Source organism: Dinoponera quadriceps, unplaced genomic scaffold (assembly GCF_001313825.1).
Source record: "Dinoponera quadriceps isolate SergipeBrazil2010 unplaced genomic scaffold, ASM131382v1 scaffold1308, whole genome shotgun sequence".
In the NCBI taxonomy this organism is placed as follows: domain Eukaryota; kingdom Metazoa; phylum Arthropoda; class Insecta; order Hymenoptera; family Formicidae; genus Dinoponera; species Dinoponera quadriceps.
The window spans coordinates 1292430-1319443 of NW_014555613.1; the positions used below are offsets into that span (position 1 = coordinate 1292430).

Below are 27014 nucleotides of genomic sequence, written 5' to 3' on the forward strand. Positions count from 1 at the left end.
TGAAGAGACGAAAGGAAATATATAGCGGATTAAATTATATCTATAACTTCTTAAACTCTCTCTCTCTCTTCAGATTGCGTACATTTATATGAAATTTATATGCAACCGAAAAGAGCAGGATCATATTTGATTGAATCCCCTAATCCAAATCATAAGTAATATCATAAAAAAATTATTTGGAATATGTTTAGAGATATACTACATGACGTATTAGAATCAACTTGCGATATATCACATCATCTGCAAAGTAAACAAAGTCTGCAAAATAATATCACGGATAACGCGAAATTATAATACAACGCGGCGTCAGAAAATGTGTGGCGTAAATAAAGGAATAATATTCGACCTCGCCGAGAATCGGGAAACTTGCCGTCATTGCGCATGGTACATTCACGTGCAATTTCTATTACTGTCTGATAAACAAACACGCGGAGAGCCGGGACTGACCTATATTTTCGGAAAAACAACAGCTCGCGCACGGCGACGGCGACGTTAAGTGAGACGCGACGAACAAAGCGGAATGCGTCGGAGGCGCAAATATTCGCCTTAGATTCGCATTTGGACACTGGCCGAGATATTTCCGCCGATGGTGGGTTTACTTCTGATTCGAGCGACGAAATAAATCCCCTTTGGTCGAATCGCTGCCGTCTCGAACATGTATTATCCTAACCACGATTATTTAATACAGAAAACCCATGTTTAGGATAAGAATGGGATTCTCGATTGGTATCACATATAATGATAAATTTTGGGAAATCTTTGGGTAATCGGAATCTATGTTGTAAAAAAATCTGGGAAAATTTGTATGCAGGGGGGGGGGGGCTTCTCTAATGATAATAAAAACTCGTAATTAAAGCTTCTATAAAGATACAAGAGCTTTTTCAGATTCTGATACAGTCCGGAGCAATGTAAAAACCTGGAGTGATCCTCAAAACCGTAAGCTTGCTGAATTACACGTTGCCGGCCGAAGATAAAAATTCACTCGTTTCTATCCTATTCTTTTATTTACGACGCATGATTGAAAATGTTCGCGCGAAGAAGAATGCCGATTGATGATACCACCTTGACCATCTCTCGAGGAGACGGTGAAAAAGAATGTCTGGGATCATATCGTGTTCCGTAATCGCGCGGTTCGGCGCTCAGACGGGAACAACAGCGGCGGACGTATCATTAGACGGTAGTAAGCATCGCGCCATTCGGGCTATTAATAGAACTCCGTGAGTGTGCAAATAGATTAGCTAACCGCTAGAAAAACGATTCGGTCCCTCCCGGCCCCGCTGCCGTACTTGTCATTTATCCGATTAAACGCGGTTCAATCTCCATTAATCATAATAGCTCATTAATCTTACATTAAGCCGCGCCCAATACGCGTACGGCGATTCCCTTCGCGATGAATGCCGCGTCCGGATTCTAACGTGCGCGGGTCGGCCAATTTAACGGAATTACCGTGACCGACGCGACCGCATCCGTAGCCGTAAAACGCGAAAGGTCAACATGTATAACACAAGTAGTTTATACGATAATGTGTGATATGTTATATACGCGTTATGATATATATCATAACATATGATAATGCATGATAATAATAAAACGTGTACAATAATTTGTCGAGATTCACATCGAGTAATTTGAAAATCGACTACGATGCCAGGCAATTGATATAAAAACAGGTATTGCATTTACCACGCTCGGTTAGATTTCCCGTGCGTTATACGGTTGAGCGAATTCGTCCGAGAGAACCTTAAAACCGTGAAAATGGAAACCACACTAATTAACCCGCGCTCGTAAACGCGCGCGATTTCAGATTGAGTTGTGTTGCGTTTGCATACGCGTACCCGAAGTGCCTACATAACGATCGCCTTTAAAAGGCGCCAGTATCTGGTGCGCGGCGCGAATCACCAGACGCGAATGTGCGCGTCGCCGGCGGCGAACGGCGCAATAGATCGACACGTGGCTCGGACCGGTCGAGGACGCTCGTGCAGTGGCGTGTTTACATCTCTCGGGGCCTCCAGGTTCTATATGGGATTTCGGGAGCCGTCGCAAAAAAATAGGGGCCCCCAGAAAAAAAGACGGTTCCAAGGGTTTCCGTAAGGTCCGGCGGTTCCTAATTCCGCGACGTTATGTCAGACCACATGCATGATCACATCGGATCGCGCACAGACGATGATACACGATGCTAGATTAACTTATCGCGTCTGCAACCGCGTCTAACTTCGAGCGTATCCGTTTTGGAAATGAGGGAAGATGCGAGGTCCGCATTAATGATCCTTTCAGTTCGCGAATTGAAAGCGGAAGTCCAAAGTTACAGCGGAAACGGCAGATACGCAGCTTCGAGATAAATCGAATGAATGTAAATTAACACGGAGCCCTGCGCGCTGTTTACCCCAACGTTATTTCAGAAAACAGAGGTTGTTTATATAAAATAATACGTGGCCTCCGGCGGCGCTCCCTGCACACGTGTTCTCCGCCCATGGCATGTCCATTCGCGGAGGCGGATCGCTATCACGTGTTCGGTCGGTGCGAAAATAGTCGCGGAAACAGAGAGAGAGAATATACATGAGAAGTCGTAATCCGCTATCGGTCGCGAGGCACAGCATCCTTTGTCACCGTATCTGGACGTATACCGAGTGTCTCGGATTTCCTATTCTTTTCATGGCAGACGTTAAAGCGCAAAGTGTAGAGGCACGAAGACCGCTTAGATAACGACAAACAATTGAAGGTCGGGCAATTCCGAGAAGTCAAACTTCCCGAAATCTACAATGGAATGTTTTCGGTGAGATTCCCTCGCGTATCTGCTTTAATGTCTACTAATATTTATACGACGTAATATTGATATGATACAACCACGCGAGTGAGAATCAACTTATCCGAGCGTAGTATCGTCTCGCGAAATACCTCGCGATTATAGGCTCAAACGGGGACTTTCATAGCGAAGATAACGCGCAATAATAAAGCGACGATTAAAAAAAATCGTGCAGATCGGGTCGTTGTCCGCGATGCGAAATGCGTAAAATCGTATAAAGAGCGAATGCAGACGCGCTACCCGACCTACTTCGGTCCCTTTTCTACGATAGAAGCAGGAGCTTAGAGAGAAATACATGTATATGTATGTACAGATAGAACGCGATACGATAATAAATTAACACACCCTGTGTGGACGTATTGCGCCTCGCTTCAGCCGGCGAGATACGTGCTTTTTGTCGTTCGATCGAATTGCCCGTTTCTTCCGTTAATACTCGTTCACGCATCACTGACACAGAACGCACTGAACCTTGTAGCTGAAGAATCCGTTAAATGCAACGTTCGCGTGAAAAAAAGATAAGCACACACGTGCAGCGCCAACGTACGCCCGGAGGATGATTGCGAAGAAAAAGAATACGTGCTGAGAGCGATAACGGATGGAACGTAAATCGAGAATAATGATAATTATGACCGATGATGATGACGATGTGTGACTTGTTTTGCAATCGAAAGTTCGGCTTCACACGGAGAAAATGTTGTAATAAAAATTACATTAAAATTATATTTCTTTTTACAATATTTTTTCGGTCAAGCTGAACTTATCGACATTGCTTGTTTTCATGCAACACTTCTTCAACAAGTAACTTCAATACTTTTGTGGTAAAAAGTCCAACGTGCATGATATTTTTAAATAAAACTACACTATTAAAAAATCTATATTAAATTTAATGATTCGGTTAATAATTGGGTCTTTTATATAATCAAGTTATGAAAATTAATAACCAAATTGATATTACATTCAATAAAAGCGTAGTTATCAAAAGACTTTGAATCCGTTTTCCATAATGGTGTTGTAATAATTTAGAGTATGACATTTAGTGAATGAATATTAATAAAATACAAATGATCAAAACTGATGTATTTCACTAACGGTTGTCAGACCTTGTATCATAAAACAATCACATTATCGTAATATTAAGTGTTAGAACAACTTTAATCATATCGTATTATAATGTGTCATAATTGAATATGAAAATAAAACAGCAAATTATGTAACATAAGACGAAAAAAAAAGAGGACAATACTGTCGGCAACGAGCACGACGATTGATAATCGCTGGCGGTGGATGGAAAAAGCGCACATAAGCACGATCGTTTCCTTCAGGAACGATCCATGCTAAGTTTTTATATTACCTCACGGAGCACTTGGAGCCTCAATTACAACTTCGTTAACTGTTAATGGAGTTGTACTTGTCCTCCTGAGGGTATTCCGTAAGAAAAAAAAACCAAAACTTGAGATGCACTTTTCTCAGAGCAGTACTTCAGGCAAATAGTTACCCCTCGAGTATATTGCTTAAGATAAGATAAAGCTTCAAATTGATTTCTTCTCTCTCTCTCCTTTTCTTTTTCCTTTCTAAAACGGGATTCTCGTTTAAGCGCCTTCTTTCTCACTCATCCGCGTCTCAATCGCTATCGTTAACGATTACTTAAAAAAAGTACACTGCCGTGTCTTATGATCGGTCGAGCACGAAAGAAGAAAGAATACGCGTCTAAATGGATACATCGTCAGCCGCTTGGCACAAATCGATCAGGGTGATCGGCCGCGGCGGAGTTAGTTGGATAATCGCGTGTTCTTGCGCGAATTTCTTTTTTGTTTGCTCCAAAGATTGACCGGCTCGTCGTCCCCACGACGAGGCTTTCACTATGCTCCTCGTAGCTCATTCGCCTTCCCCTTATCGGTCGCAGTCGTCAATAAATCGTCGAATCCCCTCGCGATAAGAGCGCAATGAACGAGCCGCCGGCATGCGAGTGTGTACTCTTTTTTTCCTCTCTATCTTTAGTTTCCTTTTCTGTACGCCGATTCGTCCCCGGCTGTCTATATCTCGTTTTATTCACGCCAGCGTACGATAACACAATGTTGCGAAGATTTCGGGCCTCGGATAAGAACGCTCTCCGCGCAACCGCGCGGTTTCAATTCGCCGATTACCGCAAGTATATTTCGCCTTTTCGCAGAACACGACAAGACGATCGTTGAGCAATAATTCTCGATCCAGTCACGGATCCGCGCGGAACTTTTCCTTCTTCCACGTGTAGAATCTTTTTTATTTACGTAAACAAGCCGCGTCTAGGCTTCGCGACGGCCGAAAGACGACTTGTTCTTATGTAATAGATGGAAATAAATTTCAGGGCCGTCGAAATCAAGAATTTCCGTCGTAAAAACACAATGTTGCAAAGCTGCACTCACAAATGCTCTCTCGCCGTCTCGCGTGACCGATTCGATCTGAATAAAACATTAATCTCGATATCGTGGGGCTCGGTGAAGAATTAAGAATGAGATTGTTAATAGACGTTGATACGAAAGCAGGTAGGGGCTTAACAGCCAGATATATCGCGCTTAGCTGTACGTGTTATACTCTGTACACGCGCACACACACACACACACATATACACATTACACGCGCGCGCATAGGGAAAACAGAAAGAAAGAGAAGGACAGAGAGAATTGTGGCGCGCCGCCTCTTATCATTCACCGTGAAAACAAGCAAAACGACGATAACGGATTGTGTACGCGCGCCGTCGCCGTCGCAGGAAGGTCGGCGTTGGAGAAGAAGAGGCGGCACCTCTTAACGATGATTTGTGAAAAACAAAGGGAAAAGCGCTGACTGGCTGATAACCGCTCAGAGCGAAAGAAAGAGAGAGAAATATATATATACAGGTACGTTAATGAATATTAAAGAGCCCGCTTGAATACGAAATATCGCGTGATCGCGTCGGGGCGAAGTGGACGATGGTTTACGGCCAATGAAGAGGTCGTCAACGACGACGACGGTGTCCAATACTCGTCACCCGAACCCACGGGCACACGCATACTCGGTTTGCCGATCCGTACACGCGAGTGTACTGTACGAATGTTATTCGCGCACCCACAGAGGCGACAGAGGCCTCGTGGTAGCAACGCAAACATCCCGCCTTCTTCTCGAAACATTCCGCCTCGTCATTACTGGGTATCTACATTGAGAGTCGCAGACGAGAACCTGCCGAGCGGCTGTCAAGGCTGCAGAGTATTCCGGATATTTTTGCGAGCTATTGTGCATTGCTAATGATCACAACGCTACACACATTTCTGGGTATTGCTACTTCCCAAGTAAAAATTTCGGCTCTATATTTAAACTTTGAATTCTACAATATAGTACGGGCTGAGATAGCAAAATAGATTTCATTTTCAATCTCTCTCTCTCTCTCTCTCTCTCTTTCTCTCTTCCTTGAATAATCTTTTAAATTCTCTTTCAAAGTTGTTTGAGCAAATTTTGCAAACACGTGAGTCATCTCCCCGTAAATACTTCGCAGCTGACGCAGGACACACCAAAATTGCGTAGCGTCTTTATCACCGCGTTCCCTAAGAATCTCTCGATTTTTTCTTTTGAGAAAGAACACTTCTTAACATACTGATTGCCGCGCTGATTTCCATTGATCGTGCCAATATCTAATCGATGATTACATCACTAACAGTACAGTAAATAAGTATAATTCAAAATATATATATATCTCTTACCTCGTTTCATCGGTTCTTTATTGAGGTCCATTTTATAAATGCGATTAATTACACGGAGAAAAAAAGATTAGCTTCAGCAGCTAAATTAGTTGTAACATACGGACGCCTAAAACTTGAGCAGCGTTAGCAATTTTACGTGTCCATATGTTACAACTAATTTAGCTGCTGCAGCTAATCTTTGTTTTCCGTGTATATTTCATACGCAACTTAACATGACGCGATAATATCACAGTACCGGTCATTGGTGACCCTTACAGCATTCAACGTGTTAATGTATCGCACCGTTGACGCAATAATCTCCAACCTAACCGACATCGAGATAGCAAACATTCTCGATAGGAATAACGCGCGATAGGCTGGAATATTCAGCGCAGAGGTCAACGTACGCGCGCCGGAAACGACAGGGTAAAAGTGGAGTAACAGTGTCTCATTACGTTCCGGGACAACGACCCGTAAGAGTAATGGCGGATTATCGACATTAATGAGTGATAAGTAATAAGCGTGAGGAGGATAACAGGTGGCGGCTGCAAAGATATCGGCGAGCGGCCGTAGATACCGCATCCGAGAGGGAAATGAAGGGGGAATTCGTCCGCGGCGGAGGCGCGTTTTAATCCCGGAATAATGAGCGACGCTGGTAATCTTCTCGCGAGCGTGCATGAAGCGGGGCGATATAATTCAGCGATAATTAAATTCGTGGCGACGACCACCAGCCGCCGCTTTTGACACTCGCGTGTTCGCGTTTTTCGTCTCCTCTTAGACTGCCACGCGCTGTTTTTCACGCCTGGCTATTTGTGCTTCCTGTAGAAAAAAAAAAAAGTGAGTCGGCACGATCCCGACATGCAGAAACAAAGCTTACATTAACATATTACGCGCTGCGCCGCTCACGTATGCGTGACAGATACACGCCGAAAGCGTCGCAAAGATTGATCACCACCGCGTGAAGAATGCCTAATAGGTATCAATTGAAATTTTAAAAGCGGCGGGAGAGAAAGAGGGACTATCCGGCACGGAATATATTCGACTTCAGCTAATATGCGTCAACGGGTGCTCGCCAAAGCAACGAGTTTGCATTTATTGCAAGATCGGCCTGACAGGCCGTGCGTTGGTGTCGAAATTAATATTAACCCTGACAGTAACATGTCAGGCCTACGAAGCCTATACACGTTTTCTTTACCCCCTCTCCCACGTTTCATGCAAGACGCTATATCTCATTCTTATTCTTTTGTTACACAGAAAAAAAGTCGGGTGATCTCATATGACCACCGCTATTATCAGCTTGATTCAATAATTGGTTTAGTGTCGGCAGCCAGGCTACGAAGACAATAAATAGAAATTGGTGATAAGCTTAATAGTAAGTAATTTATAAAAATTCACAGAAAGAGCGCGATTTTTATAATTTTCTTTCATAATATAGGCCCGAAAGACCTATGATGTTACTTCAGCGTCAAGATCATGGGCATTACTCTCCGAGTTGAAAGGATATCAAAGTCGATAATGAACTTGATATGCGTCGATAACATAGTATCGCAAAATGTTATGTCAAGCACTGACACGATCAATCTACTCTTTTTGTATTTCTTGTACATATAGATATTATGTAAATGTAAGTGCAATGAATATATTCTGTTTTACCATATTTAACGGGAAATCTAACTAATATAAGAAATTCATCTGCAAACTTTTCGTATCTTTCTAGGTCTCTGAATTATGTGAAAAGGTATAAAAATGTTCTTTGGAATTTTCCTTAAGTATCAACAGCTTAATCGGAGCATTGATACACTCGGTATATACAAGTTGCAGGATTTCCGTATCAGGTATTGAATATTTACACTAACTGACAGCTAAAAATGGCAATTTTAAAATTTTTTATCATTTTCATCACATATTGAGCAATGCCTCACTTCATTTTCGCGCATACTTTCACTGCGCAAAAGTATTTATAATTCTGTGCGGCCAATGAGGCGTAAATTTTGTAGAAAGAATCAGTATTCCGTCGGTCAAGTTATCAAGTATGGCTTCTCTTTAACGATCAAATGTTAATCTGATCCATGTATCGAGATTATCTTTGGCAATTCAGCGGCCGTCCGACCTTAGAAACATCGATCGGCAACCTCGATACATCAACGCACCGGATTTAAGAGATTACGAAGTAGAAATAAATCAATTTTCTCGCAGGCGCTCGGTCGTCACGCGCGAAATTATCCAGCGATTTGGCGCAAGCTCGTCTTAATCCGTTATCGCAACTTCCTTTATATCGCTGTTTATCAACCTCAACGTGAAACGAAACGACTTATCCTTGACTTGTCTCATGAAATCGGCTATTAAAAAGTTCCGCGTCTATTCTCCCCAGCGGCGTTTCTTTTTCTTTCACGCCTCAGCTTCACTCCGCTCCGCTCGTTCTTTCGCGCGCGACGTGCGTGCTAGATTGTGCGATCTCACGTGTATACAAGAGGCACTATGTGCCGGTGGCACTTTGGCGCCGCTCGCTTTCGCGCAACTCGACAGTTCCGAAAGCAGAAGGAAAGCCGACAGCCTGTCTGTCATCCCACGCGAGCCAACGCTGATTCAGCGATGGGAAACAAATAACTTGTTCGGACGACTTGTGCGCGAGGCGTCACGGAACCAGCGTGTTTTCTGCTAAACCGCGAATTCCCCGATCGATCGATAATTAAACAAATTTCGAGGCACTGAATATTTTATAAATTATGGACGATTGAAGGCAAAGAATTTTTTGTAATTAACTTTCGGAAACATTAATTGCTGAGAGATCGGATAATTTCGGGAATGAATTCCAAGAAGAAAATCCATATGAAATTTGGTTGTTCAGAGAAATATGTGATTGCCCTATTCTTAAAAAGAAGGAAAAAATCGAATCTGAAAGAAATTATCCGACGAAAAAAAAGATTAAAAGTAAAATAGAGAAATAAACGGACGGATTTGCAAAAACGTCTTAAGTATCAACAGCTATACATTCTATATCCAACGAGAAGAAACGCGCGAGCAAGGCGAAGACCGAGGACCGAAGTTTATCTTCTCCACGCGGACCCGTCGCGTTACGTTATCGCCGGTGATGACTGTGATCGTGTTTATCTTGCTTTACAGAACCGCTTTATATGTGATTCATTGCAGACACCGGGCCGTATTACGAATCGCACTTACGACCGCGGATGGGACAGCCTCGTAAAGTTTACGACATTATAAATAAACGAGCAGTGCGCGTGCAGGATGCGGGAGACACAGAAAGAAAGAAAAAGAGCGATTCCGCGGATTAGACCGAAAAGAGACGCAGCGGCCGGAAGTGGAACATCGCCGATTTTCGTGAAATCCAGTAACGGCTTCTCCGCGTCGTAAAAAAGGAAGAAGAAAAAAGAAGAAGAAATGATATAAGAGGCGCCACGGGACGCGTAAAGACGGTATATTGTATCAGTCTGCAACGTGGAATGGATGTCGCCGCAAATATTCGTTAAAAAGTAGTCACCGTCAGTCGATGAAATTCTCCGAAGAAAATCGGAATGTTCTCTCCGTCGGGGAAAGGACAACATCTCTACGTCAGCGAATGACCCAATTTGACCGTGATTTCATTTTAATTTCATTTTAATATCACGCTCACTGCTGATACGTACGAGGCGACTGATAAGGCGCTGATATCGGTAGGCGCGCTTGAGACAATCTGGATTAAGGTCGAAATTTCTGCGCGATAACGACGGCTGAAGGCCGAATTTTTTTCGCGAACGATTGCCGAACGACGGGGTGACTAATGCCGCGCGTTGCACAGCCGCACGGGATAACTATCGGCCGCTAACCGCAAGAGAGACTCCGATGTCTCGCACGACGCAGAGCGGTTGAATTTAGTAGCGTCACGCTTATTGACATCGCGACATATCACCTGCGACCGTCGAGCGGTGTCGTTTTCCCCCGGACAACGAGGATGGTGGTTTACCGCGCCAGCTGCGCGGCGAACAATCGTACGTATGAAAATGAGACGAACTGTTGTTCCAACGTTATCGCCATCAACGAGCAGCTATCGTCGACCGAACTGATATTCAGATGCGATTATTTCTGATAATTCGCCGTGGGCATTAAAGGTCAACGGTTTAAAACAAAAGTCGAAGATCGACTTCATACGTGAGAATCGTTGCGAATTATCGACTGCTGGACTTTCAATTCACCGAGCGATCGAATCGAGTTCGCAAGTTCGCGCATATCCGGAGAATTTTCAAAGACGAGTATATTGACAGATTTTTTTTATATTCGAGGAAAAGCGCCAAAACTGACATGGATACAGAAGAGCGCGTACTTCTTTGTAACAAAAATCCGGCCGTGGTCGCTTGCATTCGCGGATGTCCGAAAGGACGTCACGGGTAATCGATCGAGTCCCCCGCGGACATGTCACCGTATGAGAGGCACTTGCCCTTTGATTTGCAAGTCTCTCGTAATGTGCCCCACTGGCGCATAAATCCTTGCGACGCACGCTACGAGCGCAAAGGGTTAATTGCTATATGTAAATCACGCACTGGCCCGGTGTATACACGACGGTGTATATAACAGGCGCACGGTTCGCAACACGCGTGTAACACACTCCGCAGCTTCGAGCTGTGTGTACGTGTAACCCGACGCGTCGGTGTTACATTATTTATCTATCGAGCGGGACTATGGCGAAAGGGGAGGAGGGAGGGGAGCCGAACGTATTTATTAATGGACTAACGACGTTCGCGCGGCTTACAGAGAAATGTTAATTGGACACAATCCGAAATCCCCCTATATTTATCGCCGTCGGCCTAATGACGTTTATCCCGGGCCCGATCCGCGGCTTTATTTAATCCGCCGCTTTTGACTGCGCGGGCATCGGGCGTCCTCCCCCTCCCCTTTACACGACCTACATAAAAGGGGAGAAAAAAAAAGAAAAGTCCTGATCGCAAAGCGAAGTCGGGAATTTCGCGCGGCTGTGTGCGTGTGTAGCAATTAGCGAGATCAAAGTGCTTATTATCCGTTACCACTGAAAATAGACCGCAATTCGCGCGCGCAGAAATACCACCGACTAGAGGATTTCTGCGAGAGGTTCTACTAATTCTCGAGGAAAATACGCACGGTGACCAATGGGAGAGCGATCTTTTTTCCAGCTTGTAGGAGCGATTTCTCGTTTCAGTGCGTCCCGAGTATCGGTTGCGACAGCGCTTCGGTATCGTGAATGAACGTAATTGCATCGGCACGCATGGATTTTTTCGCAGCTGTAATGACGCGCGATGCACGTCACGACAGATCGTCGTTTCAGGTATGCACAATGACGCGCGATGCACGTCAGCGCGTGCACAGCGACGGTATACACCCTTCCATCGTAGCTCGCTGCGTGTTCGAAAGGTCGACAACCGGCTCGGAAAGTCTCTTCTATTAAATTATCGCGTTAACTCGCGTGACTTACACGCTGGCACAAACTCGTACATAATCGAAGAGAAAGAGAGAGAGAGAGAGACGGAGGTTGAGATTTGAGGAAGATTCGCGCGAGCGACTGTGACGTAACGGAACCGTAACGCATTGTCGAGTCCTTAAAGTACCAATTAGTGAATCTGAGCGTAATCGCGTCTATTTTGCCTGTCGTTTCAAATGAACGTTCGTTTAAGGCACTCACGTTTCAGCGTGTATCGCGAGAAATTAACGGCGCGCTTCTACGCTTCAACGCTGAATTTCGTCGGCTAGAAGTCTCGCGCATCGGAAATCCGTGAAGAGAAGCGGAGAGACGCGGAATAATATCCGAAAAGTCGTGGGGCGAAAGGAAGAGAGAGAGAGAAAACCTGCGGGAAGAGAACTGTGATATTATTATCGAGTCTTTAATACGCTCGTTAATGGATTTAGACGTGATCATATCTACCGCTCCAGGTAAACGTTTCTCTAAGCTTGTCCGAGTTTCGACGCGTATCGTGGGACAATGAAAGACGCGCTTCTCCCGATGCGCGACTTCGTCGCGCGAATAACTTCCGGCGGAATCGGACGAAGCGAGCGCGAACGGCACGTCTGCGGGATTCGCGTCCGCTCTTCGAGACATCCGCCCGGTAAGTCGAACGGACCACCGAATGCGTTTCATTACGCAAATGATTTTCCATTTATTAATAGCCGCGATTTGGCAACCACTGTTGTTTACCGAGCCCGGCCATATACGTATGTACGGCCGCACACGTATGCCAGTTATTACGGAATTGACGTGTGTACAGCGTCGTTCAGGGACGATATTCATCCACGGTAACGCGACTCGAGGATCCCTGACATGCCATCGCGATATATCGCGTTACTGTAATATTAAACTTCGCATAAAAACCCCGTCGACCGCATTTATATAGGCTGAAGGACACCGAGGATATGACGCTCCAAGCGTCGACGAGTTTATAAATGGACGTTACGAATTGCGTAAGAATCAAAGGGACCGCGTTGAAACGTCGTTTATCTTCGTCCATTCGCAACATGGTTCCTAAGGGACACGGAGGAAGTGTAAGACACGAGAGATACCGAGTAGAAATCAATCGGAGTTCGAGTGGAGGAAAGGCATCGAGACCCACATACCAATTTGTTCTTCGGCTCTAAAGCTCTGTTGAAGGTGTGGAATTAAAATTTATATACGTGAATAGAAAGCGGCAACATTTCTCTGCGAAAATATATTATAATTTTCTAAAAAATATTACATACTGTCCGCTGAAAAAATTGGAGAAATGACGCTTCGAGAGAAAGTAGATCCCAAAACCGACATATACTTACTAGGAAGTTGTCAAGAAATGCAATAAAAGCGCGTATTACATTATTTGTACATTTATTATATATCCTCACGTGTTATGTTTAATCTTACATATTTTTCATTATATAGAAAAGAATCCCCTGATTTTTTCATCCGACTATCTTAAACAAATAAAAAAGAAAAATCAGGGAAAATCAGTCAGTTTTAGCGCTGTTGTTCCAATATAAACCAAATTAGCGTTGTTAAAACGGTCTGATCGCGTTTCTCGCTCCGATCTCGCGAATATCGAGTTGCTCGGCGCAGTGATTAATTTTCCATAAGTAAGTAAATGCACTTTCAATGTAGTAACCAAAAGTTACAAGTCGGGGGCGTTTCATGGACGATGCTGTAGACAGACGTCGTGCGTGCACGCGTGCGAGGAATTCGTATACGTTACTTCGCTCCACGAACACGACCGCAAATTGTAAATGATGGCGTTGTAAACGGCCGATAAGAGCGCGGCCGCGGACATGTGTTGGTGTGCGTGCGTGCGTGCGTGCGTGCGTGCGTACGTACGTACGAATTTGCACATAATGTGCGAAAGCGAGCTTGGGAATTTCAAAGCAGACGTCGCTGACGACAGATGCGCGATGGCGGCTATCGTTCGATCGAGTTCCGATACGTGCGGAAGTCGGCTGGACGGTCCGCGTTAGCATGAAACGTGACTCCGTGAACTATGCGTAAAACGTATCGCTGTGTCTAATGACGCGCATATTATGTAAATTATTTCAAACATCGGTTACGACCGGTAACTGTGTGCGTTCCTGCCCGTCCGTGTGGAGGTGAAAGAAGGAAATGGAGATACAAAAGAAATCAAGTGAAATAGCGAAATGTCGAATATTGCCATCTTCTTCAATATAAATAAATATATGATAACCACAGATCTCTCGGGGATGAGTCGTGAAGATTGATGCGTAGTTCATATTATTTTATAATTGTTATAACTTAATAAAAGAACGATTGCTAAAATGGGCCGATTTTGGCCTCCGCAGCGGCAGGTAAAAACAATCAGTTTTTTGTAGTTTTTACTAAGTCTGTTTCTGACCTTTAACTGGCATAACGGGCATAACTTAATATTATTTATTTTATTACATATTACATTTACATTTTCATTAACATATTAGTTTCATTATAGCTTCTTATATATTTAATAATTTCATATGCTAATTTTAATACTTTCCCGACAAATCACCATTTTTTAAAAGTTAAAATCAGATTCAGCAGCTCAAAAATTACAAAAAAAAAAAAACACGCCGTTTTCACTCGCCACTCCGGACACCAAAATCGACACATTTACCCATCGTTTTTTCGTACCAATATTTGCGGCTCAACTATCTCCGATGATCATTCGTGAGTTTGATGTCACAGGCCATACGAGCGCGAATATTAGTGTCGCCTCTCCCTCCACTTTTCTTTTTAGACGGCAATCAATTTGATTACGACGAAAACGTTGAAAGGACGACGATCGATAACGCGTCGAAAGTGATTGGATTATATGATTATAACGTAAAGCTGACCTCTTTCGCTCGGCGTTACGGAGTCGTCAAAAGCTGCCGAACATCGATTACGCCATCGTCGATGGTATAAGTGTTACGGAAAAACCAACGAGCCCGCCTTCATTACCGTCATTCGCGCGTCATCATAAAGCCGTTAAAAAGTGACGAGCGTTAATTTTACCATCGGATGTTACTTTCGGCGCGCTATTTACTCCACTGTCGCAATTACCCCGATTGATTCCGAAGCCTCGAGCCGAACGCGAATCGCGAGTGTACTCGGCGAGTCATTAACCCAATTGATCGATCCTCCGTAGCCGCACGTCCATCCGTCCGGCCGTCCCGTCCGTTCGTCCGTACTTTCACCGAAAAGCGCGCGCAAGAGCGCTTTTACTCTCGCGACCTGAAATCCCCGGGCGAATTAAGCCCGGCCTCAATGCTCTCGCGCGTCGCTTGAATATGCATGCGAATTCCATCCTGTTTACAACGACGAGTATCTGGCAAGCGCTCAGCAACCGATCGCCGCGGGTGACACAGATATTTTCTTAACCTCTAGAAGATACCTACGGCCAAGCGCGCTACATATAGTGGCGAACCGGTCTCCTCTCTCTCTCTGTCACACGGCAATTTCACCCCGAGCTCGCGACGCACGGAAAACAAATCGTTGCGCAACGACGAGTCGAGTTTTTTCCGTTGATCGACGTTAGATCCGCTCGTAAGTAGGTAAAACAGGTAGGTACCCAGGCAGACAGAAACATAGTACGCAAGCGTTTAATGTATGCTTTGTGATGCCATTGAAACGGCGCGTGTTTAAGATAAACTTGTTTTAAAAAATACTTCTTTATCATGCCGTAATTTTAATAGTATAACAATATAATATGGCATTCCCTTCGCATTCGCTTATCCGTGTTAAAACGACGAAGACAAGTATTGAATTCATAATATTGAGAGTATCAGAGTTTATATTTAGAAAATATTGACCAAACAAAAGAAATCTGAATTTAAAACCAGTAAAATTAAAACCACTACGTTTCGTCGATGGAAAAAAAAAGTATTACACAATTCTAATGAATACTCTCTTGAATTTACAACCATTTTACGCTTACATTCAGTAATTTATTGGCAAATTACGATATCACCGCGTTCAAGGAAGCATTTGCTACAAGCTATTAAATATATTCAAGTTGCATACACTAATATTACTTTGAGAGGCTGACAAACAGGTAATAATGTTTATTTGATACTAGCACTTTTTTTTCCGTGCAGGTAGGTCAGAGAAATCCAGTTTCCGAGCCGGCATGGTGCCACCTCGGCAGCCGATAGCGAGCCTCAGAAGTTCGTAGCCGATTTCTCCCTTGGCTCGCGGCGATTCCGCCGTCCTGAGCTCGTAGTCGAAAACAAATCGTTGCGCAACGGCGAGCCAAGTTATTCCCGCGTCGGACAGCGGACTGAGGAGGTTTAAGACGCGCACCGTTGACGAAACGGGGCTCCTGGGAGCAGGTATAAAGTCGATTCGGTGTCGATTCCGTGCCGGGATGTTCAAAACAAATCGCACGCGGTCGAAAACAAATCGTTGCGCAACGACGTGCAGGAAATTATACCCGCCCGAGATTGTTTATCTCGGATCGTGAGGGATCACCTGACTTTTCGGCGCATAAAGAGGCGATGTCGTTGGTGCGAACAGAGTTAATTATTAGCGGCAGGGAGATGATTTAGACGGATAATGGAATTTCGCGGCAAGTATCGCGACGACGACGGGCGCTCGATGATCCACCAACGGTATTGGTACCACTATTATTTTGTATTTGTTTTTATTTTGTATCCTTGGCATCACTATTATCGGACTAAAAGTGTTGACTTGTTCCGCGCACCGTTAGAAATAACCATTTGCACGAGAACATTAGAAGTACATTAGGAGACTGCGGTTTATGCAAAGCACACGCGAGGTCGCGGCTGAACTGCCATCAAGACTTTGTTTTACGCATGAAAGTGAACCGCGTCTCGCGCGCAACGCTTGCTCAAGTATCCCGCTGTTAAAGTACGCGCACTTTGTTATTATTTACGCGCGAGTTAAGGCATGACGGAATACACGAGTGTCGCGCAATGAGCGAGAGCCATTCGTTCGGTATTTTATCATAGCATAGAAGGTGATTTCCTTCCTCCATGGGTCAAACCGTCCCTCAGTTTTGGCGATGATAGTCGCAGGCGAGCCGCGCGATCGACCAACATCGCGGAAAGGCGGAATGGGATTCCAAATTGGTATCACAGTGGGATAACCTATTCTGGGACAACTTTCGGTGTTCTAATCGAGATCTCTACTACATATGAGAAAGTCTGTCGACTAATCGCAAGGGACACACCTGTGTGGTCTCCGAATGATATCTTATTTAAAGCGTCGTACTTCGCGAAATGTTTTACGGCGACGAATACGGTGATTTCTTATTGCAAATATAAACGAAGAGAAGAGAACGGGAAGACATTCGCTTCCGGAGCTCATTTCGGACGATCCGTAACTCGCAACGGAGTCCCGCGTTCTACCCGCAACTTCGTCCGCGGCGTGTAACAATTTGCAGATTCTTTAAACGAACAGAACTCGAACTCGAGTCCCGAATCGCAAGATCGTCCGCGGAGGGGACTTGGAAATCCGTCTTCGTGCACGACGCAGACGACGCAGCCGACCCGGTGCAACGGTAGCGAAGTACACGATCTCGACTGGTTTATACGCGGTTTTTTCCCCCTCTCGTACGATTGGCGAAGATGCATTAGCCTCGATTTCAAGGAGAGCGTTGCACCACCCGAGGTTAGAGGCGCGTGAAAATGCTCGATCGGACGGTGAACGATCGACGACCTCATTGGTCGACGACACTTTGCACCTGCAAATGCGACAGTCACGCTCGCAATGCCGCGGACACGCGGTGGAATGTTCGCCCCGGCACTGACTAAGCGCTAATGACATTCGATTTAGTCGCGCGCGCGTCCGCGTGTGTGCGGCCATCGCGCGTATTAATTATACGCCCTCCCGTGTGTACGTGTTTCTACTCCCCGTTGTACCCCTCCGCCTCTGCGGAATATCTAAATTATCATCTGATACGCCGGTTAAAGTAGACGGACGGTAAGTCGACAGCGAGAGACACCGTTCTAATCGTTAATGTTCGTTTGCGTTACGTGTAAAATGACAGCTCCCCCGTTCCAAGCGTGGATTATTGTTTACGCGCGCTCGTGCTGATTATACGCCTCGTGCGGTCGAGTGCGATAGGGTCAACGCGATATCGCAAGGCAACTTTCAATAATGTCGGAAACGGCAGAGTGCGGGCAGATTCGTAGTAATGAAAAATAATCGCGCCGACGTATGGCCCGTTGCGCAATTGTCGAAAGCGGCGAACCGTGCCAGGTAACAGCGTTGTAAAATGATTTCATGGAACCGTGAGAGAGAGAGAGAGAGAGAGAGAGACTACCGACGTACGCATAGACGAACCGTTCGCAGCTTACCGTCCCGCTTCTAAGCCGCGTTCGTCGCGCGTTCGTGAATTGCGCCACGCGAGATAAAATTCACGGGTTTTATTTACGGATCACTTCAGCCGCCTTTCGAGTGAATTCAAGAAACACGCGCATAATAAGTCGCCCAGTTTATTTCCCGTTTTCACGCCACGCGGATCCCGGTCGCCGACGCGCAACCGCGATACGCGTTGTAAAATGCAACCCAATAAAAGCAAGCGCGTTATCGTCGCGTTAACGCAACCGTGCGCGCTGCACGGTATAAAAGTCGGCATAACCACGCCGGAATATGGCTACAATTTGAATACTGCGCGGCTTCATTTGCATGTCAAAAGAGAACAGTCGATTATACTGTCCGCGCGGACGGCGGTAGCAATGTTCGCGCGAAGGTCGTAACGCGGAATCACGCACATGTGATTTTCTCGTATTCAGCCCGATCGGACGCGAGAACAGGCCGCCCCCCCCCCCCTGCACTTCTGCCGAAGGCAGGCTCGTGTCAAAATCGGTGAAAATTCGGCCGTATCGTACGACGGACGTGCCGCGCGATTTTCGACGCGGGAGGTTCCACGACCGCTGAAATTGGATAATGAGTCGTCGCGGTGAAAATTGCCGGGAATTGTTCGCCGAGTGGAATTACGTAACACCACGATTGCACGCAGTTGCCACGGTTTTAATGGAACTGAGAAAACGAATAAAGGGTAACGAGAATCTTAATTGACACGATTGATTAATTCAGACTTCGACGAGCTCGCTTCCTCACATTCGCTCGATTTCAACGAGAGTTCGTGTAGTTACTTGGTATCAATTGAATGCGGCGCACCGGTACATACCTACGCACCCGTCGAATCTTACAAGTGTGGCGATGGACGATGCGTAATCCCGAGAGGCAAAAACCCCGGAATTTGAGAAGAGGGACAACACATCCCGAAAAAGTACAATCCTGAAAAACTGTCTCCAAGCCCCGCATTCATAGCTGTAAATTATTTCTCATTTTCAGGTGAAAGCATAATTAAGTACAAATTCATGAACCGTTATTCTACTGTTGAAATAAACATATTGATAAAACTATTAAAAAAAACTTTAACTCTACACTATCTCACCCAACAACTCGTACGCGTAATGAACGCTTAGTAAATCAGAAACGGGGCATTTGCAATTAGAGCAGCTGCTGTGTTACGTGCCGTTTCGCACAGACGCGTTGTAAATTTTCTCGGAACAGGCGCCTTTATCGCCGATACGAAATGACGAACATTCTTCGAATATTCGCAATTGCGAACGTGACTCCCGCGCCGCATTCTTTCGCGAATCTCGATTTATATAAAAACCGATAAAAATATACACTTCTCCATAGTTGAAAAAGGCCAAAAGATCCACGAACAATAAATTCGCGGAAAAATATGCGTAATAATACAAAGGAGGCTAAAAATGAATCGAGCTGTCTAACGCGTCGACTATAATTAGTTTCAAACACTGTTTTAGTGACAATGGACATAAATACATACGGCAGGCGGTCGGAGTCGTTAAAACTTTTTATGTTCTCATTGTACATATTGCGTTGGCTCACCGCTTCGCGATAATAGTTACGAAAATACATAATTCACATGCAAAATTAGTATTAGTAGCAAGCAGTCTGTGTACCTACGGAACGTAGGTATATACTCTAGTATATACTCAGCTGTAAACTATTAATAACATAAATAACAATTTTTTGTCGACCATATGTATCGACAGGAATTATTGTATGCAAGAATTATTCGCATCAGTAGTTACACAGAAGTGACACTCTTTTCTATGAAAAAAGTATAATCGACTGCATTTTCCTCTGTCGTGTGCATATTCACGTATGAAGTCGCGTTACTAGTATGTAATTTCGTGTTTTTGTAGACTCACCTTTTCATCCAAATTGTTCAGATCCGGCAGCTGAAAAAACACAAACTTCATAAGTATACATTAGACAGCGATCGTCAAATTATAAAAATATCGACAAGTTAATGATTTTGGATCCGCATTTAATGTAAAAATGACGTTAAATATTGCTGATTTACTTAGCATTCGATAAACTACCAACTGGTTATCAAAAACATTGATATTATTAAAATTAATTAGAATAAAAATATGAAAAACTTCTCGTACTTTTGCATTTAACCTTTCGTGATCGAAAATTAGAACATAGTTGTCCAAGTAAAAATTGTTGAGATTACAACAATCATAAAAAGTTACCACACTCGTGTCCATACGTAATTTTCTCGTTAAACTATTAACTCCTTTATTAAGTCCTTTATCTCTGTTGAAAAAAGGATTTGGTCATAAATACTAGAATCTGATAAATATTTGCCGACTAAATATTTAATTACCGCAACCAAACACGATTTATAGTTCCGTATACTAAATATACAATATGTGTGGAACTACAGTACTGTATACTGTATTATATAATATTACATATATTAATCATTAAATCATAATTTTTTAGCATATTTAGATTAATTATACTTAATCATTAATTAAAATTAACATTTCGTAAAAATTAATGTTAAATAGAAAAAAATTTGGATAGCGTCAAGCTCGAACGCGCAATGTGCAGCGTGCCGCCTTATATGCTGCGCTACACTCGCTATCTGGTAAACATGCTTTCGTAAGCTTACGGTGCACGAAAAACTTTGCATGTAAATTTGTCGTGAATACTTGAGAGGTGTGTTGTTTCATTTGTCTATCAAATAGTGAGAGCTTGGTACTACAATATATCCTAATCTGAGCAAAATCTGTGATGACATCATACTCTCCCTTTGTAAGTGCCCGCCGTTTTTTGTCAACATTCTTTTATTAATGCAAAAAAAAATATATAATCTTTGGATAAAAAAATGTTCCTTTTTTCATCTACCACTTTTTGCCATCTTTCAAGCAGTACACGGATGCCGCGGAGAAAGAATGTCTTATCTTCTGACGCGACCGTCGACCCATTTTCTAACATCTGCTTCATTTCGAAAATATGACTATTCTCGAATAGCTAGAATTTGTCGCTTAAATCGTTAAGCGCCGTCAAACCGATCACGATCGCGAGTGCAGTGCAGCGAAGTGAAATGAAGAGTGAGTGAGGAGCGACCAACGGAGGACGACAGCTGGATGCTGAGGAGGCTGGACGTGTGCGAAGCGACGCGGTCGAGATACAACGTTGGGTCTCTCATCGGGGGACCTGAGTAAGGACTAGACGTCGTTAGGCATCAACGCGAATTGGTGAGCATACAATTTGAATGCTTACGAAGCGTCACGTTACGTAGCGCGTGTAGTATTTCGACACAAATCGTATTGATTACCCACACAGAGATTTCTTTGGATTTAATGAAATTTCTTTATTCGAAACAAATATGTCTTTTGGAATATGTCTTTGGAATAAAGCAAACAAACAAATATTTGATTCAACAAACGAGATTGTTTGGTTTCTCAAACAATAAATTTGACAAAAATGTCTTACAAACATATTTCTTTTATATTTTCATTTAAGCATTATAGTGGTTGTAATAAGCAATAAATGATTTCGAAGAAGTAATATATAATAGAAAAATATTCAAGAATTCCTTTTTATTTCATTGGAACGATATTTAATGTATAACGAAATACATTTTTTTTATCGGAAACGAAATGTTATCTATATTTCCTCTAAATAATACAGTTCTCTTTTATTTTTAATAACATAGTTTGCTTTAGTGAAACAACATTTTTCATTCAAACAAAATGATATTTGATATTAAATTGTGTTATTTATATTAAACAAACTCAGGTGAAACAAACATGTACCAAATCCAAAGAAATCTTTTTCTCTGTGCATAATGAAAGTCACCACGCGAAGTGCGAGATTATTTAAAATACGTTTAATTATCAATGACGATAGTACGAATTTGCAGCATCTAGTTAAATTTGAATTGCATCACGAACTCGAAATGGACGCTCATTTTCATAACCAGATTCAATGTTGTCAATCGACGCAACTCACCGATCTATCGAGCAGCCTCTGCTCGCTCCTTAAAAACGCATAATATCGGACGGATCAGCGCGGACGACGAAAAAGGAGAATCGACGGAAATCGAGAGACGCGCTAGCGCGTCTCGCGCGGCGAATATAAATAATATTTAAAGAACAGGCAGGTACGCCACCTATTCAAGTTATTTCGAAATGATATCTCCGGCTTTACCGACGACAGTCAGTTATCGATCCGTGTATAAGAGAACTGCCGTACCGCCGTCGACGGCGGCGGCGGCGAGCAACGACAATCAACAGATGCCGCCCGACGTCGTAAAATTTTGAGATCCCTCGCGCAAATTGAAGGAAATTGAAGCCAATTTGTATCAATCAGCCGTCGCGGCCGTACACATTCTCTCCCGGACTGTGTGCACGTAGCGTGCTGGGATTAATTTAACACCCGATGTGTCGGGTTGCTTGATTAACCGTCATGGTCGTTGTACGTGCTCCGAAAGAAAGGGCACTTCGTGAAACGTAGACTTTACACGAAACATTTCGCGCAGAAATCAGATCCCCGTCGATCATCGAACACACACACGTAGATGCAGATGCAAATATGTAATCGAAAAAGGAAAAATCAATATTATCGCTCGCACATCGTCAGCCGATTTTTCTTTTTTTTTTTCTTGACAAAACCGCCAGGAACGAGAGATAAAACTTCGAGATAGCATAAAAACGGCTGAAATCGTGAAAATTCGATTGACGTTAAAATGTTATATCTGAGGGTAACGAAGTATCGTTTAAAGGCGAATTAAAATTCATATAATGTAAAAGATTTCTTCCCCTCCGGATTTCCGCCGGTTTCTCCTATACCGGAAGAGAGACTCTATTTATTCTCGTCATACGGAGTATATACAGTAGCTACGGCCCGGAATTTAGCGGAGCGTGGTCGATCGATCCGACGGATCGGATTATCGGAAGGGCTTGCCGGGCCCGGCTATCGATTAAAGTCCCTCCGGTTCCTTTTACGTCCGCTTCTCTCACGGACAATTTCGAAATCGCTGACCGAGGACGGTCAGCGGAATCCGCTCCGGTAAATGCGTAATCGTGCATAAATCAGCGGAGAAGGAGCGCCGCGATGCATATTTATGCGCCCACGGCTCCGAGAAATTAAATTCACACATTTCATCGGCCCTAAAGCATGCGCATATTTTGCAGCGGAATGCTGAGAATGCAAGTCGGGGGATGCGCTAGGCCGGAAGAGATTCGTTCTTCCCGCTCGTGATCTCCTATTGTCGTGCATACTAATTGAATTGCCTTCATTAAGACGTCCGAGTGGGCGTCGCGCGCGACGAAATCGTTAACAATTCACGGTGTGGCGTGCCGAAATTTTTACAAGCGGCGAACATATCTTCTCCCCTGGCGCCGCACGACGGTCGTATATTAAATCGCACGAGGCGCACGAAAATAAGAAAGATAAAGAAACAAGATTCGTGGCTCATATTTATTCATACGATCGCCCGTGAATCACGGTCTCAACTAACCGGTCGACGCAACGTAACTGTTTCTTTTTTTTTAACGTTTTAAATGTCGTCATAAAAAACGGAAAAAAGAAACGAGAAGCCGTGCGAATTTTCTGCGCGACGTGCGTCGCGAAGAAGAGACTGAATTTGATCAGTCTCGTTGAATTAATTCGCAGTTTTTCAACAGCTCATCCGTCAAATTTACAGAACCCAATGATCCAAGGCGTTATTGCGCCGAGATATTTGCGTACTTCCGTTCGACTGGGTTCTCGCGTTATCGCTGTGCTTTGATCAGTTCGACAACTCGTACCTCATACGTCTTCGTGCGCCGTCGTGTGCGCAAGATTGAGGATTGGGAAATGGTTTAATGAGCCGTAAGTAGGTAATTGCGCGCGTCTCGCGCGGCGTTCGTGAGCAGTAAATAGGCTGATGGCAACGAAGATCTATTAATACGAACGGCTTTAATCTGATAAATAACGGAGAGACGTATCTTAAAATAACGGGTAAATCGGGCCGTCTGGCAGAGAACTGTGAATGGGGAGACATGGGTAAATTTTCTTTCACCATTTCAGCGTTGTTATCGGTAAAGCTCATGGGCTCATGTGCATTAAAAGCTCGCAAACAGTAAGTACAAGAGGGCAAAAATAATTTTCTATAAAATCACATTTCGTTATATTTCGTTCGATAAAATTGCATGTTGTAACATTCAGTGTTAAGGTATACAGCAAAAGAAATGTTAGACTCAAATTAACGCAATTACCTGTTTCGTTTCTAAAATTAAATAATATTTTCATCAATTTAAGTACATTTTAATAGTTTATAATAAATATTTACTTCAACACAGTAATATTTTTATTTGTAAATAAATTATTAAATGTAAGTGTAAAATGGTTCTAAATCTAAGAGCATATTTCTTAGAATTATGTAGTATTTCTTTTCCACTAAAATAACCTAGCGGCTTTAACTTTATATTCGGTCCGGAGAATATTTGCTAAAAATAAATTCTGATTATTTCAATATTGTGAATTAATACTTGTCATAATTGTTTTAACACATGTAAGTAAATATCTATTGGAAGAAAATATATATTGTAAGTAGTCAATATATATATTATAGCTTTTAGTAAATATTTGTTAACAAATATTGGAGTAACCATTTTAATTCGATCAATATTAGTACGGTATTCTTTTCAGTATAATTGGCGTTGAAGATTTTAAATGGCGATATTAAGGCCTTATCCTTTCATAAGTTATTATTTATTGAAAAAAAAAATACTTTGCCATAACTTTATTTAACTATTAACTAATTAATTATTAACTAAGTAATAAATGTCAATTTTGAGCGCGAAACATATGCAATTTTACAAACACGATGATATTATTTATTTTTTATTTTTCTTATTAATGTTTTATTTATACGTCGGTTAAAAGTTAAAAATAGGACATTAACCTCAAGGAATGCGTAAAAGAATCTGTAGCTGCGAATATCTCAGTTTCCGAGTGGTCAATCGTTTTCTAATTACATACGCGTAAATAAAATTCCCATCAATTAAAATTTGAAAGAATTCCGAAGAAAATAGTTTCACGGACCAACTATATCCAAGACGATACTCAAGAGCACGGATATCCGCGAATATTTTCTCTCGGACATATTCGAGATACAATTCGAGGATCAGCGGATCGCTGCTGCCGTAACGGACGGCCGGGAGGGAAATAACGAACGTGTATATCTCGCTTCTGGTTTTATTAGAAACGCAAACAAATATGATGTCAGTCGATTATGCATTCTCTCGGTATATAGTTTCCCACGCATAATCACGAATATGTACACAATTTCCCGCCGAATCCAATATACGCGCGCGCGCGCAGTTTGTACAGTATTGTCAGAGCTTGATGACGGTACTTCGCCGCGTGTATTTGCGATTTATGCAACGAATAAACTTTGATTTACCGCGCGTTCGCCGAACGCAATTTCTGCCGCCGTATCCGGACAAAGGGAAAAAGGCAACGAAGTTATACGTCCGCTCGCGTATCGTGCCATCATGCCGGCAAACAGTCTATTGATTAGACCTGCCTTTTCACGGTACTTGTTAAAATCGCCGACTGTCGTCGCGACTATTCCATCCCGTGGCTTTTGTCCAAGCGACTCTGCGGAATTTCCCCATGTTTCATTCCCCCCAAAAGTAGTTTCATTCGCCGAGGAAATTTGAAAAATCTAACACCCTTAATCCCTGTCGCGTCTCGCTCGCTCTCTCTCTCTCTTTCTGTCTTGTCCCCCAGTGAATTATCCGCGTCTTCATATTTCCACCACTGTAAACAGCGATGAATAATCTCGAGAAATACGATACATCCGCAGAATACTCCATTAGTTAATGTTGCACACAACAGTAGCAATCTCCTTGGCGCTGCTGCTCGCAAGTAAATGCACTTCCAAACAAGTCGGGTAATAAATCAAATTACGCGTCTGCTAGCGGCAACTTCTCGCATATTTCTTGCTCGAAATATAACGCGCGAAATGGGATAACTCTTAACAATGTTGTTGAAAATATTTATCGCGTTACTTCACAGACGTGTCTATTGTGAGTCTCTCCAATAATTCAAGTATCGCTAGCCGCTGCCCTTCTACAGAGCCGCTCGGTATCTCTCTTTCTTCCGCGCCAACGTTTCCGAGGCGCATTGTCGATTAAATATACAAAATCCCGGCGTGCGGTTGCAGTCTTCCGTGAAATTGCACGTTGCCGCGATACCGCTGCAACTCTAGCGTGCTCGCTGAATCTTTCCTCTCTCTCTCTCTCTCTCTCTCTCTGGCATTACCAGCCTCGTTCGGCGGTATCTTCCTTCGTTTCATCGGCGAAAAAATTCGCCAATATATCGCGTGAGCGCGGATACGTGAGCGAGTGGTTGAGAGAAAGAGCGAATGCGAGGAAGAGGAAGTTACTCACCACGCGTAAACCGGTGGAACGACTTTCTTCGGGGTACTCCCGTTTCCGCGCACCTACGCGCGAAAAGATCCACCGCGGGCCCTCGTCGCCCCGCGACGTCGAAATTTATTTCAACTTACCCCCCGCGACGCCTCATCCATCTTTCCGGGCCGTAAAGCAGATCCCGAGATGCGGAGTACGTTTCAAGGGCCGCAGTTGATGGACGTAAACCCGCGGCGAACACGCAACACCACGCGTAACGAATTTACGACCACTGAGACTGAAGACGCTCGTATAACGGTATGAGGATGGCCCTCGAACCGATATCCAGCGATGGTAGCGTGCAAAAGGCT

General features: G+C 43.6%; 1 protein-coding gene and 1 long non-coding RNA gene across 2 annotated transcripts in view; one reads left to right on the forward strand and one right to left on the reverse strand.

Annotated features, from left to right (window-relative positions):
- LOC106744814 overlaps positions 1–27014 on the reverse strand; it is a 206166-nt gene that overhangs the window by 113418 nt on the left and 65734 nt on the right. Inside the window, exon 6 of the mRNA XM_014619855.1 lies at positions 20152–20181. Coding sequence (XP_014475341.1) covers positions 20152–20181 — 30 coding nt within the window. The remainder of the gene's footprint in view (positions 1–20151; positions 20182–27014) is intronic.
- Positions 15911–27014, forward strand: part of LOC106744820 — an 81617-nt gene continuing 70513 nt past the window's right edge. Inside the window, exons 1-3 of the long non-coding RNA XR_001374486.1 lie at positions 15911–19258; positions 20803–21049; positions 21167–21495. This is a non-coding gene — a long non-coding RNA (uncharacterized LOC106744820). The remainder of the gene's footprint in view (positions 19259–20802; positions 21050–21166; positions 21496–27014) is intronic.